The 17127-nt window shown below is 36.4% G+C and overlaps 2 protein-coding genes across 15 annotated transcripts in view; both read left to right on the top strand.

Moving 5' to 3' along the window:
- LOC120325434 (uncharacterized) overlaps positions 1-3120 on the top strand; it is a 29160-nt gene extending 26040 nt beyond the window's left edge. For all 14 annotated transcript variants that reach the window (XM_078116452.1, XM_078116482.1, XM_078116454.1 and 11 more), the window contains 3 exons: positions 592-738; positions 1581-1676; positions 2736-3120. In XM_078116452.1, the coding sequence (XP_077972578.1) occupies positions 592-738; positions 1581-1676; positions 2736-2813 (321 nt within the window). In that variant the 3' untranslated portion in view covers positions 2814-3120. The remainder of the gene's footprint in view (positions 1-591; positions 739-1580; positions 1677-2735) is intronic.
- Positions 3121-8874: 5754 nt separating this feature from the next.
- Positions 8875-14084, top strand: LOC120325431 (uncharacterized). Its single transcript, XM_039391536.2, has 6 exons — positions 8875-9094; positions 10406-10441; positions 10836-10901; positions 11440-11586; positions 12380-12493; positions 12824-14084. Exons 1-6 carry the CDS (start codon positions 9044-9046, stop codon positions 12995-12997), a joined length of 588 nt encoding a protein of 195 aa, XP_039247470.2. The 5' UTR covers positions 8875-9043; the 3' UTR covers positions 12998-14084.
- The last annotated feature ends 3043 nt before the right edge of the window (positions 14085-17127 follow it).

Genomic DNA, 17127 nt, shown 5'->3' with positions numbered 1-17127 from the left:
ATTATTAGTTATTATGTTATTATTAGTTATTATGCGCGGCGGTGTGGCTCAACGGGCTAAGCGTTAGGAATACGCTCGCCACCGCACCTCTAACTACTCTGCGTGGGTTTGCAGGTTCGAATCCCATGCAGGGATGGTTATGTGCGAGAGGATTGCTGGACTCCTCGCCGTCGTTGGGTGGTTCACGTAACCGCTGGTCGGTTACGGCTTCCTCCACCACCAAGTCCATGCCTCCGAAAACAAACAATACAGTAAATCTAATCCCATACCCGACTTGGAATGGTAACCGGACGAGAGGCTGTGGTTCGCCATATGGATAAGCCGTCTTATCGGCTTTCCTCTCCCCCGGGATAAATATGTAAATCCTATCATATCCTATGATAAATAAAATGACTTTGAAATTTATACTGAATATGGATGGTGTAAATGAGAATGCTTCTTTCTAATAATAACATTTTTATATCATAAACCAGTTATCATTATTTAAACAAACTCATAATAGTAATCTACTTTCGAATACAATCTCTGTTTGACCAAATTCAAATGATTTCAGAAAAAGTGAGGAATAATCGTTTCTTCTCATTCACATAGGCGAAAACAACTTTCCACCCTGAAGGTGATTATGCGTCAAAAGGAGATCTTAAAATATTGATGGAAAGTGTTGCTGAGCTCAGAAAGTCAGATCAGCAGAATAAAAAAAGGATTGCTGATCTTGAACAAGCAAATCGGGAACAGAAGGTTGGTTATATTTGAACAGAATTTACGACTAGTGCAATAGACTGAAAATTAATGAATCGTTTCACAGAGTTGAGCAAAAATAGTTGAAACATGGGATATTAAATTACGGCTTGTTTTGAATGGCCCTAAAAAAATAGTTTTTCCTATTCATAATGGAAAAGCAGGTTTTGTCAATATATAGCTATAATAATTTATCTAAGCAACAACAAGTCTATGAATATCTATTTCTGCAGTGACTCCAATCGCGAATAGGCAGTATTGTTCTGGTGTTGTTTATTACCTTGTGTCTTGACAGCCCTGGGTTGTTTGAAGGTTTTTTAAATTTCAACTTGGTATCCGATCTATTTGGGTTATTGGTGTACATCGATTGACTGCAACTGAAATTTTGTATTTCACACAATATAAATATTTGTTTTTGTGCTATAATGTATTTAACATAATAATTCAATAGGTATTATGAAATGATATAATGTTATACAAACTTTTTAGGCCATGGAGCCATGTTTTTTTCCTAATTTTGACTGCATAATTTATAATTGCTGTAGCAATTTGTGACAAGCAAACTCGTAGATTCGACTCTACGGGAAGTCTCGACCTGTATTTTGTCATCAACTTGGTAAGAGCTAAAAATGCTGCCTCACACATGTAGGTTTTTCTAATTGCCCTTTCTGATAGATATTCGTCCGCAACGCTCCACCGCGATAAGACTTTTTTCATCTTGTCACGAACATGATTATTTGGCATTGAATACTAGATCTCCTCTCTTTAAAATTCGATCTTTGTTGCATTGTTGTTCTTATTGCTCTGCTTTAATAAAAAAAAGTAGTAAAACACTTTTTCAGGTCGAACTCCAGGAATGCAAAACAAAATGTGAAGAACTTGAAAGAGAGAACCAGGAATTGCGAAATCAACTTGAACAAAGAGGCACAATCAATATAGTGAGTACTATTTGTAACTCAAAATAACACTTTTTTTCATATTTTGTGACAATATTTTACAACTTGATTGAAAAACTGAGTTGAATTTTAGTTTTTATGACTTTTCTTCGGATTTACAAATTTGTCTTTAACCCCATAGAACTCATCTAATAAGACAATTCATAGGCTAGAGCGGGACTATGAATATGAACCTTCGAATATAAGAAAAAACGAGATAAAACAAAAAACTCAGGCAACCAGTATTCATTTCATTAAAGTTAGAGCTATCAGGTGAAACCAGTATGAGCCTCAAAAAGCGGTGTGGCTCCTCGTGCTAAGCGTTGGGAATACGCTCGCCCACAGCACCTCTGATTACTTTGCTTGGGTTCGCAGGTTCGAATATCATGCGAGGATAGTTATGTGCAAGCGGATTGCTGGACTCGCCGTCATAGGATGGTTCATGTAATCGCTGGTCGGTTCCCTTTTTCTCTGGATAAATATGTAAATCCTATCCTATCCTAGTTCACCCCCTGGGCATTTGATAAGAATAAGATATCATATTTATTAATATTGTGAGAGCACTCAATGATATAACCTACCAGCTACAAGTCCATGTCTGGTATGAGATTAGTTAGCCAGGTATTTGTTCCATGCAGTTGCATAAACCACCCATAGGGATGGAATCCCGGACCTATAAGGTATCTAACCTATAATACTCAACTGAATTGGGTAGAAAGCCCTATGATTTCATAAATGAACCTGAAAACGTATTGTAGAAAACTAGATAACTTCGCAACAGTCAGCCTCGTTGTTCACCTTTTCCTCACCATAACCGCCGTTATCATACATAATATAAAATAGTGAATATGGGGGGAACTGACTCTGATGACTGTATGGTCGTATCGCTCCTCCCATTCTATACCGAATAACATTGTGCGTTTATTGTTGCATATTATTGTTGCAATGCTTTTTGACGAATAATAAATCTATCTCTTTTCTTCTCTATGGTGGTGAGGAGTCTAGCAATACTCTCAAAAATGATTACGGTGGACATAAATATTAAATGTTTAATTTCAACAGAAACCATGGAAAGTTACAGTTCTGAAGTCAGTTTGTATAGTTCTTGGAGTGGAAAAGTCGCAGCTTGGGCTGGAGTAGGTTTCGCCAGAGAGTAGTTGTCGGAGGTGGTTACATAATTGTGGTAATCACCATTGCAATCAGAAGAAATTCAAATTATATTGTCCTAATTGGTAACGAATTTCCCATTGTGCTCCACATTGAAGAGCAAATCATATCAATGTAATCTTGATTTTCAATTTTTGTTTTATTGTCAATTTCAATTTATGTATCACTAAGTGAATCACTTATTACTTATCAATTTTAATCGGTAAGTATGTTGATAGGTATTTGTCTGTCTGTTTGTCTGTCTGTTAGATGCACGCAATATCTCACGAAAGCGAGATTGGATCTGCTGCAGATTTTGCATGTGCATTAATCATATCTCGTACCAGAAGCCTATTGATTTTGGACGAATTATGTCGTATAATTACGAGGTATCAATTAATTAGTGATGGGACACAACGTGTCACTATGAAGTAAGAGCGCTGTTATGAGGGATCCCCTAACTTTCAATCGATAAGTCTTCAGTCTCTGACCGATAACTTCGTTTATGAAGTTTGTCCATTTTTTAGATATCTTGGCTGTATATAATTATATAAATTGATTTAGCAACCTAATTTATCATTGGAATAAAAAATTACGAGAATATCGATCGAAAGTTAGGGGATCCCACAAAACAGAGCTCTTACTCTATAGTGACTCCTTGGTGTCCAATCACCAATTAATTGATAACTCGCTAATTATACGACATAATTCATCCAAAATCAATAGGCTTCTGATCCAAGATATGATGAATGCATATGCAAAATTTGGAGTGGATTCAGCCTCGCTTTCGTGAGAGATCGCGTGTATCTAACAGACAGACAAACAAACAAACCTACAAATACCTATCAACATACTTACCGATCTTAAGATCGATAAGTAATGATATATACAAATTATGAACTCCGTTTGTTTATCTATTTACTGTCTGTGTGCCCTTTGGACCCTAGGCAGGGTAATTTTTGATAATGGGCTAAAAATTTTCTGATTTTAGAATGGGAATCATGTAAGTGAAAAAATGAAAAAAAGAGTAGAAAGTGATTTTGAGTAGCTTTGGGTGTTGTGTGAAAATTGTAATGAGGTGAATTTTTAGAATTGGGGACTTTATTTCGCTCGGTGGGTACTTCCGATGTATATGAACCAAGATGACGGACACTGGAACGTAGTATGTGTACCAGGTTAGAGTTAGGCCATAATTTCCAGTACACATACTACGGGAGTCAATTGGCTAGTTTCCGAACTCGTAATAGAACTAAAATAAGGAAAATTGGAATAACATCATGGCCTAACCTGGTACACATTCTACGTTCCGGTGTCCATCTTGGTTCACATACTACGGGAGCGAACCTGGTACACATTCTACGTTCCGGTGTCGATCTTGGTTCACATACTACGGGAGCGAACCTGGTACACATTCTACGTTACGGTGTCCATCTTGGTTCACGTACTACGGGAGCGCCGCTCGGTGTAGGGACTTTCCCGATTGCAATGTCGATTGGGGTTATGAATTTGAGTTTCGGTGACTTTATGTGTTGTTTGAGAATAATACCATACGGATATTTTCAACATTTCAATTATAACATTTGGACATATTCACCATATTATTCCGTAGCTTTTTCGAGCTCCGTAAGTATCCGTACCAAGATGACGCACAACCTGAACGACTCCAACCTGGTACACATACTATGTTCAGGTTGTGCGCCATCTTGGTACAAATAATTCGGGAGCACCGATTTTATTTTGCTTGTCGAACTTTTTTATGACCACTAGATGGCTTCAGATGGTTGCGTATTTTGAGTTGGGTCTGCAGACTTCTACCTCCACATTTCACGCACCAGACTTTTCCTGAACGCTAGATGGTATAGGACGGCTGTATAGTTTTAGTTAGCATTTCGTTTCACAGTCGCCTTCGAAATTGTTTAAAAATACACGCAAATTTATGGACATTTGGGCCTAGTCAAGACTGGGTTTGCGCCGGTGCCTCAAGTCACGGGTATTATGTACACATTACACACTCTATGGAACTGGAAACGGTATTATGACGTCATGTTTCTATCACCATGAAAACTTAATATAGCTTCGAGTTTCTTAATTTGTTTTAAAATTCAAGCTGTTACCAAATGTAGCACATGTACGTTGCTATGACTACATAATGACCCCCCACCCCCACATATATAAATATATATATATAACAGAATTGCAGTTCTTCTTGTTTAGAACTGCAATTCTGTTATATATATATATTTATATATGTGGGGGTGGGGGGTCATTATGTAGTCATAGCAACTATTTAAATGGAAATCTACTATGACGTCGAAATGAACTCTTCCAACTGTGTAAAATGACATCATAATATACATGACGTCAACAAATTTTTTTTTCCAAAATGCCAGTTCAACAAAATTCTGCGTACACAGAAGTATATATATTGTTGAAATTTTCGAAGTCGCGACAAGCGTCATTGACAATTACCGACAAACATTATTTTCCAGGAACGTGCAACATCGCGGCTTTTTTTTTATCTTGTTTACGGTATATGAACATGTGAGCGTTTAGAAAGCGACAGCGAAGTAGAATGTACAAACTCTTTATTGCGTAGCAAAGTATCAAGAAAAAAGGAAAGCTATATTAAGTTGTCATGGTGATAGAAACGTGACGTCATAACACTCGTATTAAACGACGAAAAGACCTATTTTGGGCTTTTGGCAATGTAAGATACTGAATATTTGGTCATTTTCAATACAAAGACGTCGTTCATTGCAGTATTCTGCAGTTTCTTTCATGTCTATCAGCCAGTTGTAAAACTTACCAAAGAACTAGCAATATAACTAGACCTACCATACGTCCCGGTTTGGCCGGGACAGTCCCGGTTTAAACGTCTGTCCCGGTGTCCCGTCCCGGTTAGCAAAGTGTCCCGGAATTTTACTTTGGTGAAATCTTTAAAATTAACTCCAACCTGACGCAAAATTATGAAATAATTCCGTCCCAAAAGACATAATTTTGCTTTAACTCGAGGCATATTTTATTATCCTATTTTTTTTTAGCTTATTAGGTTGAGTAAAATATCGCGCATAGCTTGAGAAATCCTTTAGTTAGGGAATAAAGAGTGACGTTTATTGCGTCATTATTCTATTGACTTCAATCAAACTACAGCAATTGCTGCATTATAAACCATTTTAGGTATATATATGCTTGGAGTTGGAGAAGGCATATTAACTTTAATTTGGTTTTGTTTGAGTCATATTATGTTGAGAGTAATCTAAAACTTGAGACTCTGTAGAGTAATGCAATGTTAAATTTGCCAAGCTCAGGCCTTCGGCCTTTCGTCCAGTTATTCCATTCATAGTTTTGATTTTGTCCCGGATTATGCCCAAGAAATTATGGTAAGTCTAAATATAACGGTTTCTTGGAAAATGAAGTTTAGCAGTAAAAGCAACGGTGAATTACAATGAAAACACAACGATTTACTTTAAAATTTAAATTATTGTCGTTACGCAATAGCCATATTACCGTATGTATGTATGTTTATTTGCCTCAAAAATGTAACAGTATCTGCATAATAATTAAACGCTATAACAGAGACGGGGTACATGTTCAAGACCTTACTTGCCTAAGACACGAATGTGCGACATGCACCCCATCATAAAAGATATCACTCTAATTCAAATTATAACTATGTATTATTATTATAATTATATACAAATTATAAGCTATGTAGCGCTAGTCAGATAAACGGTAGACTGCACGCAATGGAATAATAAAAGAAGAACACAACGCCAGACACTCGGATGCCCTCACGGAATTTTGTTTGCATTGTTTCCCGTCTTGAGAATCTGCAGTTCTGAACATTTGTTTTGAGTTTATAAATCAGTTGCGTAGCAACCCGCTAGATGTTGTTATGCTTGCTCCACGCAAAATCATAAATTTAGAAGATATGATAGACGAGGATAAAAAAAAATACTATAAAAAAAAAAATATTCACATTTACCGTTCCGATCTATACGCGAGAGCCGGAGGTGAATTTTCGCGGAATCCAAGCAATTGTTTCGAAGACTCGCGATGCGCTGGGAACATATTACTATGAAGATAAGTTAGAGCCGACTAATGGAGGTACCGTAATCTGTCTAAACGATAGAAAGTCTAGCGGTGTTGCTTTACTTTAAAATATGGGTACTCCCGAAGTATGTGAACCAAGATGTCGGACATCGGTATGTAGTATGTGTACCAGGTTGAGGTTAGGCCATAATTTCGGGTACAAATACTACCTGAGTCACTTTGCTAGTCTCCGAAGTCGCAATGAAACTGAAATAAGGAAAAATGGAATAACATTATGTCCCAACCTTAACCTGGTACACATACTACGTTCCGGTGTCCGACATCTTGGTTCACATATTCCGGGAGTACCCTTGTTTCTACACGGCTCCACCGCTTTCCTTTTCCTGACAAATATTTGGTAAAAATCCGATTTATAAAACCCGGCATCAAAGTCAGTAAATTATATTGTTTTGCATGTCTCTTCGTACATGTAGTCCTATTTAGTCCTACGCTAAATCAAAATTTGGACAATTTTTATTGAATTGTATTCTATTGGGAATCCCATGGGATGGGACAGGCATAAATTGCTATGGGATGGGTCAGAAAAATATGTCCCATGGACAAGCCTGGCGATCAGATCGGCGTTATCAGAAGTTTGGCTGGGTAGATCATAACTTAAAAATAGAGGCGGTTTTATTGTATCGACTAGAGAACCCCGAATCTTGGAAATTAAAAAAAAGGAATAATGTAATATTTATTACACGAATGCAATGTTTTTGAATTCATTCAAACCCTAGCAGTTGTTATATTTATATACAGCTTAAGTTGCGAGTGTTTCAAAATGGGCGAGTTCCCTTTGAAAGATTTTTTTTATATCGCATATCATTATAAAAACAATTGTACTTTTATATTAAAAAACCAATCGCTATTTGTGCGCATCGTCTTCGTAATATGAGTCTCGTTACCTCATTCGATTTGATTATGGGTCGATTATGATTAGTAAAGTCAAGAGAAGGGCACCTTTGGGAAGACATTTATCGTCACCAAGCTACGTATATTGCCGGATCGTGTTTACAAATCACTCATACGGTGTTTTTGTTACCTCGGAATGTAATGGAATTATTCGGCCAGTCAGTGGTATTGGTTACAATTTATGCGATGGAGAGTTATGCGCTTTTTCATTGTAACGTTTGTAATCATGTCGACGAAAAATGAAATCTCTTATATTATGCTTTTCTACTTAAGAGCATTCAGTTCCACCGGGATACCTTACAGATAGTGAGGCAGACATCAAAATATTGTTCTTTATTTTACTCTATCTCTGTAAATTTAGATGAGAGGCTGCGAGAGGATTACGGTATCTTTAATTAAACCTTTAAATTTAGGAAGCACTGATAACTGAGAAACGGATATCATTAATACCACAGAGGAATTTGAAGGGTTTTTTGTGCTCAAACTTTGAATAAATAAAAACTTCTTTATCGATCTATAGATATGTTTGGATACACATGATAAAAGTTGGGGCAACTGCGGGCTAATTGGTCCCTGTTTCTACACGTATCCAATATTTGTGAAAAAAAAGATTTTATTGGTTGGAATTATTAGCATGTTTTATAAAGCGGTTTCACACTTCGAACATGATTATAGGAAAGAAACCACGGACACGTAAGGTGCTACTATTTTTCAACTTCTTTCGGGTCACACCCCGGGCGAGTTGATGGAATGGGACTCAGATACAGGGGGGTAAAAAGTAACGCAAAATTAACAGAAGTTAGGATGAAATGCTACTTACAACATTTAACGACTGACACCTTTCAAGAGTATTGAATTACTATGAAATGCCATTCAAACATTTCAAGACTGACGCTTTTTTAACAGTTCATTTTTAACGTTGCTATGAAGAAAAATTTGACTTTAAATTTAAGTTCTTCGTCTAAATATCCAACTTACGGTATACATTGGATAACACGCTTTCAGTGTTTTGTGAAAATGTAACGAAAAATCTGCTTTACGTTCGTATTCGAAATAACTTTAAATTTCAAGTCAGTTATTGAACAAATAGTGCTATCTCAATCATATGATCATAAACTAACTATATCAAAAATATTGATTGACTATTCTTTGTTTATTAGGGTTAAACATCTTGAATAAATAATTGGGAGTAGAATATAAGTTTTAACTTAACATATATTATGTCTGACGAACCAAGCGGCGCCCAAGCTTCCGATGGAAGTGAACCCAGTGTAAGTTTCTATATATATCATTTATTTCTCGTCCATACGTTGGGTCCACCTTATTTCACAGAAATTACTGTTTACCCGGCCTTACTTCGAAACTCCTGTAGTATGTGAACCAAGATGGCGGACACCGGGACGTAGTATGTGTAACAGGTTCGGGTTAGGCTATGATTTCATTCCAATTTTCCTTATTTTAGTTCTATTACGAGTTCGGGGACTAGACAAGTGACTCCCGTAGTATTTGTACCTGGAATTATGGCCTAACTCTGACCTGGTACACATACTACGTTCCGTTGTCCGCCATCTTGTTTTGCATACCACAGGAGTACCCCTGCCTGTAATACGCCCCTTCAATTTTACATGAATTTAAATAATTTCGAAAGGGTGAAGATACATCTAACATCTTCTTTATCTAGATAAGAGTGACTGAGAGATTTCAAAAAATTAGGAATCGGCTCAAAGAGGAAATTCTTGCGAGTGCGATCTATCTGTTTTATATAGAATATTTGTTAAATTTATGCTTTGGGAATTTTCTTTCGAGAAACCAATTTCTATAGACTATTGCCGTATAATGCCACTCAAATCTACCAACTCAATTCTCGAGTTTTGTTTGGGAATAAAAATTTCTAACTTATATAAAACCCAGTATGCAAGCAAAACTTATAATCAGAGGTGGCCAACCTGCTTGCGATCGCGATCGGCTAAAATTGTCAAATTAGCACGCGATCGACTGATCTATAGATAATAAGGTCATTCAGGGGTACTCCCGTAGTATGCGTACCAAGATGGCGCACAACCTGAATATAGAATATATACCAGGTTAGGGTTCTGGTTGTGCGCCATCTTGGTAAACATACTTCGGGAGCGCTCATACAGGCACATACATAAAATTCCACCGCAGCCAATAAACTCGGCTCTGTGGGCGCATTTCAATGAGATCGTCACAAGACCTTGTATTTTTTATGTTTCATCTAATTTGATTATGTAATAAATTCACCCGGAGAAACTTCCATCATTTATTTGAATCGTACAATTCAGATATACAGCCTCATTTTGCGCATGTAACTATATTCTTCCTTTTTTAAAACACAATAGGCGCTGCATGAAACTAGTACAAGGAAAAAGTTTGGGGTGTGTTATTAAATTCACTAAACATCAGACACGACCATCGACGTGTTGGCCACCCCTGACTTATATGAAACAGAGGTAGAACTGACTGTGGTTTATGTAACCTAAGGTTAATTATAGATTCTTCCACAAATTGAAAATAAAACATGAGTTTAACAACTAATTACCAAAAGCTTTTGTTTTTTTAAGGCTGATATGAAAGGGAAAATGCGAGAAGAATGCGAGGTAAATATATATATACACATCATTTTTAAAACTGAACAGTTATTTTTTTACTGTTTGCAAAACCCATCAAAATTACACTTGACTATAAAATAGTAATTTTTACAAATGCTCATATGGTTTTTCGATTTTAATACCGCTAAATATTAACAAAAAGCAAGAGGGGGGATATGCACATATATCGGAAATATCATTTTTGAGAGTAATTTTAGGGCCCTGTCCGTAGTCATACCTGATGATTGAAAAAAACTAAGTTATTTTGTCAAGCCTCTTATCTATGATAACCTGGAAAATAAATGAAGTGGCAAGTCTTTCACCTGGGATCTAAAAGCTATTTTAAGGAGTTCAAGCCATGAGCGGTGAATTCCAATTTGACGACGGTGTTTCATTTTTCAAGGCTAAAATAAAACATCTCATGGAAAAGCACCAAGACAAAGTTGAAGAAATAAAGACGGAACATGAGGTCATGATATATTTTTAATTATTTTGTAGAAATAATTACATTCTGTCTTAAAGTTGACAGTGTAACAATTAGATGAAGTGAAAGAATGCCTTCGTGGCTGTTTTCGCCTTGCGATGTCATTATAAACGTATAAAATCTAGCGTTTTCATAAGTATAGACACTTTCAAAGTTAATTAAATACTGCTATTATGGGTACTCCCGAAGTATGTGAACCTAGATGGCGAACACCGGAAAGTAGCATGTGTACCAGGTTAGGGTTAGACAATAATTTTAGGTACAAATACTTCGGGAGTCAATTGGCTGGTCCCGAACGCGTAGTAGAACTAAAATAAGGAAAATTGAAATAAAATTATGACCTAACCCCATCCTGGTACACATACTACGTTCCGGTAACCGCCATCTTGGTTCACGTACTTCAGGAGTACCCTATTATGATGTTATTAAAGTATTCTTGCAGTCTCTTTCAGCTTTGGAAGCAAACACCTTTTTCATAATTCTGTTTTGAATCAATTTCAAAATTAAAATCTTTTTTATTTAGGATGAGATGAAATCACTCCGCGAGAGTTTCGAACGTGATTTTAAGAACAAGGAAGACATGAAAAAGAAGATCGAGGACTTGGGAAGCAAGGATTTGCCCAAGGAAGACCTGATGGCTGAATTGATGAAGTTGATAAAAGAGTTTCCGGTATCTACTACTACTTTTTAGGTACTCCTGAAGTGTGCGTACCAACATGGCGGACACCGGAACGTAGTATGTGTACCAGATTACGGTTAAGCAAAATTTCAGGTACAAATACTACGGGAGTCACTTGGCCAGTCCCCGAACTCGTAATAGAACTAAAATAAGGAAAATTGGAATAAAATTATTGCCCAACCCTAACCTGGTACACATCCTACGTTCCGGTGTCCACCATCTTGGAACGTTTACTTCAGGAGTACCACTTTTTATCATCAACACGAAATAGTTGTTGTCATATGAATGCAAAAATTAGGGTACTCTCGTAGTATGTGAACTAAGAGGGCGGACAACGGAACGTAGTATGTGTACCAGCTCAAGGTTAGGCCATAATTTTATTCCAATTTTCCTTGTTTTAGTTCTATTAAGAGTTCGGGGACTAGCCAATTGACTCGCGTAGTATTTGTACATGAGATTATGGCCTAATCCTGACCTGGTACACATACTACGTTCAAGTGTCCGCCACCTTGGTTCACATACTACGGGAGTACCAAAATTAGTATTTAATATCTGGGCGAAACCATTATTCCTGTACCGGATTTCCCGTAGTATGTGTACCAAGATGGCGCACAACCCGAACATAGTATGTGTACCAGCTCAGTGTTATCAGGTTGTGCGCCATCTTGGTACACATATTACGGGAGCTCCCTGTAAACACTCGGCACTCGGTTCGGCACCCGTTTTTAGCTTCATTTTTCACATTGTAAAATAATTTTCACACTCTTCATCTCACTTTCTACAGAAAAATACAGATTTTTGTGATAAACTGGAATCTATGTTGGAAAAGGCTGGAGTGAAAGTGGAAGATGTGGTCAAAGCAGCAGAGGAAGCGTGTGGAATCGAAAGTCCAGATTTCGTGAGTTGAGTTCCAAGTATTTCATCTTTCTTGTTTGTACCTATCCATCTTTGTCGATAAATGCTTGTTTTACTCTGCTATGACGTCATCAATATTGGCCTCCATCTGGCGGTTCCGCGACCGCATATAGGCGCTACGTGTCCGTATATTTGAGCATAGCTCTCTTGTTCATTAAATAATTGTATGTACCAGTTTGATGGTTCCTGATGTCAGTTCATCTATTTCATGGTTCGATTGAATTCTTATCTTAAACCGAAATTTTAAAATCCTCTTTTATTCTGAATTACAAATTAAACTACGATATTTGAAATTCAGCATTTTGTGTTGCAGGATTGGGTCCTGCCATTGATAATCATGATCGCAGCTTGTGGATGTGTGGCTATTATATCGCCTTTCCAATTCCTGGTTCAAGCAATCGGTGTTGTGATTGCCATTGTTGGAAATTTTCTGGTAGATGAAGTTGAGTCGGGATTGGCCACCGTATCTGCTGATAAACTCAAGTGATTTTAATTGTGTTTATTTAGGCGCTCCCGGAACAAAGTATGTGTACCAGGTCAGGGTTAAACCATAATTTTATTCCAATTTGCCTTATTTTAGTTCTATTACGAGTTCGGGGACTAGCCAAGTTACCCCCGTAGTATTTATACCTGATATTATGGCCTAAACCTAACATGGTACACATACTACGTACCGGTGTCCGCCATAGTTTAGTTTGATCAAAAGAGCGGATTGTAATTTTATCTCTTTTCACCCTTCCGAGTAATTATCAAAACCATAAATCTACTGCAAACAATTACTAATCCCTGTAAAGTATTGAAATTGTGTTTATAGTAATTCATTTTCCATTCATTTATATTAATGATAAATTTGAACATCAGAGACTTTTGAACGCACTGTAACAGATTTAACAGCACAAATAAATGAACAGGCGGCCTAATGTGCGTCAGTATTCTTCTACTTTCTCTTCTCTTTCTAGTACTCTATCTACTTTCAGTATACGCGAATTTGCTCTGAAAATTTTGAATGAAAAAATGCTCATATTCAATTTTAGTTGCGCCAATTATTTGGTTTCTGCGAGTTTAACTACTTATCCTTATTTTTGTTAGTGTGCAACAAAACTCCTGATCACTTGGGTCAATTTGAGTTGACGTTGTTTTCGCCTTAGAATATCGAATAACCAAGTGAAATCATTGCTAATATTAACCCCTTCACCACCAAGTATCTAGTTTATTCAAACTGTTTAATATGCTTTCAAGAGTCTTTTATGTTCAAAAAAATTATATAATGACTTAGGTATATATATTTCAATTCTGCCTATTACATTTGTGCAGTTATGAATCATTTGGCGAGAAATTACAAATTTCTGAATAAAAACTTTATAAATCCTTCTCAAAGCCAAGAATTACTTATGTCGAATATTACCAATTTCAAAAGCTTTCAATTATTTGATTAGATTTTGGCATCTCTGTGTCCATCCATACATTATGTGTAGTTTTTTTCCCTGTAGTTTTCATTTTGAATGTATATTACTTATTGAATGTATTAATTTTATCATAACTGATTGGTAGTTAATAAATTGTAAAAAAGACTAATAATATATATGTCTGGCACAATGTAGGGGAGAATGACTAAGAACAAGTATATAGCTGGAAAAAGGGTACTCCCGAAGTATGTGAACCAAGATGGCGGACACTGGAATATAGTATGTGTACCAGGTTAGGATTAGGCCATCATTTTATTCCAATTTGCCTTATTTTAGTTCCATTACGAGTTTGCGGATTAGCCAAGTAACTCCCGTAGTATTTGTACCTGGAATTATGGCGTAACCCTAGCCTGGTACACATACTATGTTTCATTGTCCGTCATCTTGGTTCACATACTTCGGGAGCACAGAAAAAAGTCATGACAGTTTGAGAAAAGCTTTTGTTTTTGGGGATAGCGAAAATACTATTGCGGGCGGGAGCTTCAGTCGCTTGGCAGGGCGGGAAGAACTGTGCTGTGAGTAAGAATCTGAACAAGATGTTGTCTTGTCTGATTACCAGTACAAACAATATTTATCTAATGGCTTGATTAAGCTCTGAACAATGCCCGTTGCAAGCAGCCATTATTATCTACCGATATAACCACACTTGAATAATGTCAGTTCTTGGGATCACTTTAAAGTAAATACTTTCTGGGTTGAAGTGTACATTTCCGCATCAGGATCATTTACATATTTACCTGTGACTTCTCTTATTGCCCACTGTAAACTCGACAATAATTAGAAATAAATTGCTCAGTGGCTACCTAGCGTATGGCACTGTGCGTTAGTAACGCCTTCCCATTACTTACATACTACTGTATTCCGATTTCTTTATGTATCATAAATATCAAATATGAACAGCAGAAACGGAGAAACACGGTTAAGCCCTGAATGAAGTTTAGAACAGGAATGCATCGCAAGCGTACGCACCATCGTACAAATCGAAAGATACCGTCTTCCCCTGAAAATAAAGCCTGAATTTAAAAAAATGATTCTAATAGCCCTCCCTTAAAATGAGAACTAGTCAATAAAGCAAATTTATTTTTGACCTAGTCGATCTCTTCTACACGCTTTAAATAATTAACTAGAATTCGGTTGGAAACTGAAGACTTATCGATCGAAGGTTAGGGGATCCCCCAAAACAGCGGTCTTACCCCATAGTGACACCGTGTGTCACATCACTAATCAATTATTAACTCGCTAATTATACGACATGATCCATCCAAAATTAATAGGCTTCCGAGCTATGATGAATGCACATGCAAAATTTGGAGCAGATTGCACCTCGCTTTCGTGAGATATCGCGTGCATCTAACAGACAAACAAACAAATACCTATCAACATACTTACCAATCTTAAGATCGATAAGTAATATTCTATTTAGCCGTTATTTTGAATGAAAAACATTGTTTTTATCAATTATATTGATATCGATTTTATATTTTGAAATCTCGTAATTCCCTACTTTGTAATTTTGTTGGTGAATAAAAATAAAAGACATCCCCCTAAAATAGGCCTAGTGGTATTCTTTGAAAGAAAATTGAAATAAGACCCTGTCTCATTTTCGCGGAAACACGGCATTTGGAAATATACCATTAATTCGTGCCCACTCACAGACGCAAACACGATCATATTTATTGGACACGTTTATTGGACACGTTTAGTGGCCCTAACGATCGTTTCAAAATTTTGTTATTGTTATTGTTATTTGTCTCCGTCTCCATTTTTAAAAAATCGCTTTTCTCTTCGAATACTGGACCAATTGCTTTGATATTTTCAGTGGTTAAAGATAAAATTTTTCTCCAGAAGGCTATTACTTTTTTTTCCGCTATGACGTCATCAAAATTATTGCCACTGGGTGGCGCTACGTGTCCATATATTTGAGCACAGCTCTCTTGTTTTATACATGATTGGCACTATCGGAGAAAACGAAAGAGATTTACCATTGAAAAAAAGAAAATTGTCAAACATAACAAAAAATGGAGAATTCTTATAATATAATTCAACTAATAATGTAATATGTATATATTATGGTGAAAAGCTGTTATTGATAAATATTATTTATCGCAATATTGTTTTATTTTATAAAAATTTACCGAGAGAAAGTTGGGATAAGTTACTTGGTAGAAACGAAACTAGCAAAATGATATGCAACATTTTAACCTTGTTTTGTATTCTTTGTTCGTGTTAACATTGCTTATGAAAATAACTTTTTTTTTTATGATAGAATAAGATTTACATATTCATTCCGGGGGGAGGGTAAAGCTGATAAGACGGCTAAACCATATGGCGAACCTCGTACCCTCGTCCGTTTACTATTCCATGTCGGGTATGGGATTAGTTAGTTATTTGTTTTCGGAAGCATGGACTTTCTCTGTTTTTGACGGCTTTAGTATGTTCTTTGCACGTTTCAGTCAGTTTTTTTTTTTTTTTTTGCTAAGGATCTCGATGGGTTATCGTGGCGGCGTCACTGGCGGCGGAGTAATGCCTCCATGTTGTCGATTTCGCCTGGCATTCATATCGCTGCCGCGTTAAAATATATCAACATGTGCATTGCCTAAGTAGGAGAGATTTATTGTAATCGCGGAAGAAGTTTTCTGATTTCCAAATAGATATTGGACAAGTGTAATTTTATTTATGCTAATTATGTGTGTAGCGCTAAATATACACTTTTTAATACCCCAGTTAAACTGTATGATTATCTTTCTCTTTAAATATGGGTACCTACGGACGGCTACGGTACAATTCAATTTTTTACTGACCGAAAAAATACTGTAATCAATAAATCAAAGTTGGCGAACAATTAAATGGTATTCAGCAGTGCCAGTTTGTGGCCAGATTCATATATTTGTTTTCATCATTCAAGAATAAAAATAACTCAAAAAAAAATGTATAATAAAATATAAAAATATATAATCTGAAAATACAGTTGACGACTGGACGAGCAGTCTCAGTGAAAGATTTTATGATTCATTCAGTCAATAACAGTATTTACACCTGTAGTTCTCAAATTTAGGATAATATATACTAGTGAAAACATTATTTCTAACTCATTATTAAACATTACAAATTCAAAGACTTTAATATTGAATCTTTTTTCTACCAGATATTT

This window comes from Styela clava, chromosome 1, assembly GCF_964204865.1.
Source record: "Styela clava chromosome 1, kaStyClav1.hap1.2, whole genome shotgun sequence".
Taxonomy (NCBI): domain Eukaryota; kingdom Metazoa; phylum Chordata; class Ascidiacea; order Stolidobranchia; family Styelidae; genus Styela; species Styela clava.
This window is presented reverse-complemented; position numbering and strand designations above follow the sequence as displayed.

What these genes read in the sequence shown, in the direction of transcription:
- LOC120325431 (XM_039391536.2), top strand. Translation starts at nt 9,044, where the DNA reads ATGTCTGACGAACCAAGCGGCGCCCAAGCTTCCGATGGAAGTGAACCC. An exon ending in CCGATGGAAGTGAACCCAGT is followed by an intron (nt 9,095 to 10,405) that starts GTAAGTTTCTAT and finishes TGTTTTTTTAAG; the next exon opens with GCTGATATGAAAGGGAAAAT. An exon ending in GAATCGAAAGTCCAGATTTC is followed by an intron (nt 12,494 to 12,823) that starts GTGAGTTGAGTT and finishes TTTGTGTTGCAG; the next exon opens with GATTGGGTCCTGCCATTGAT.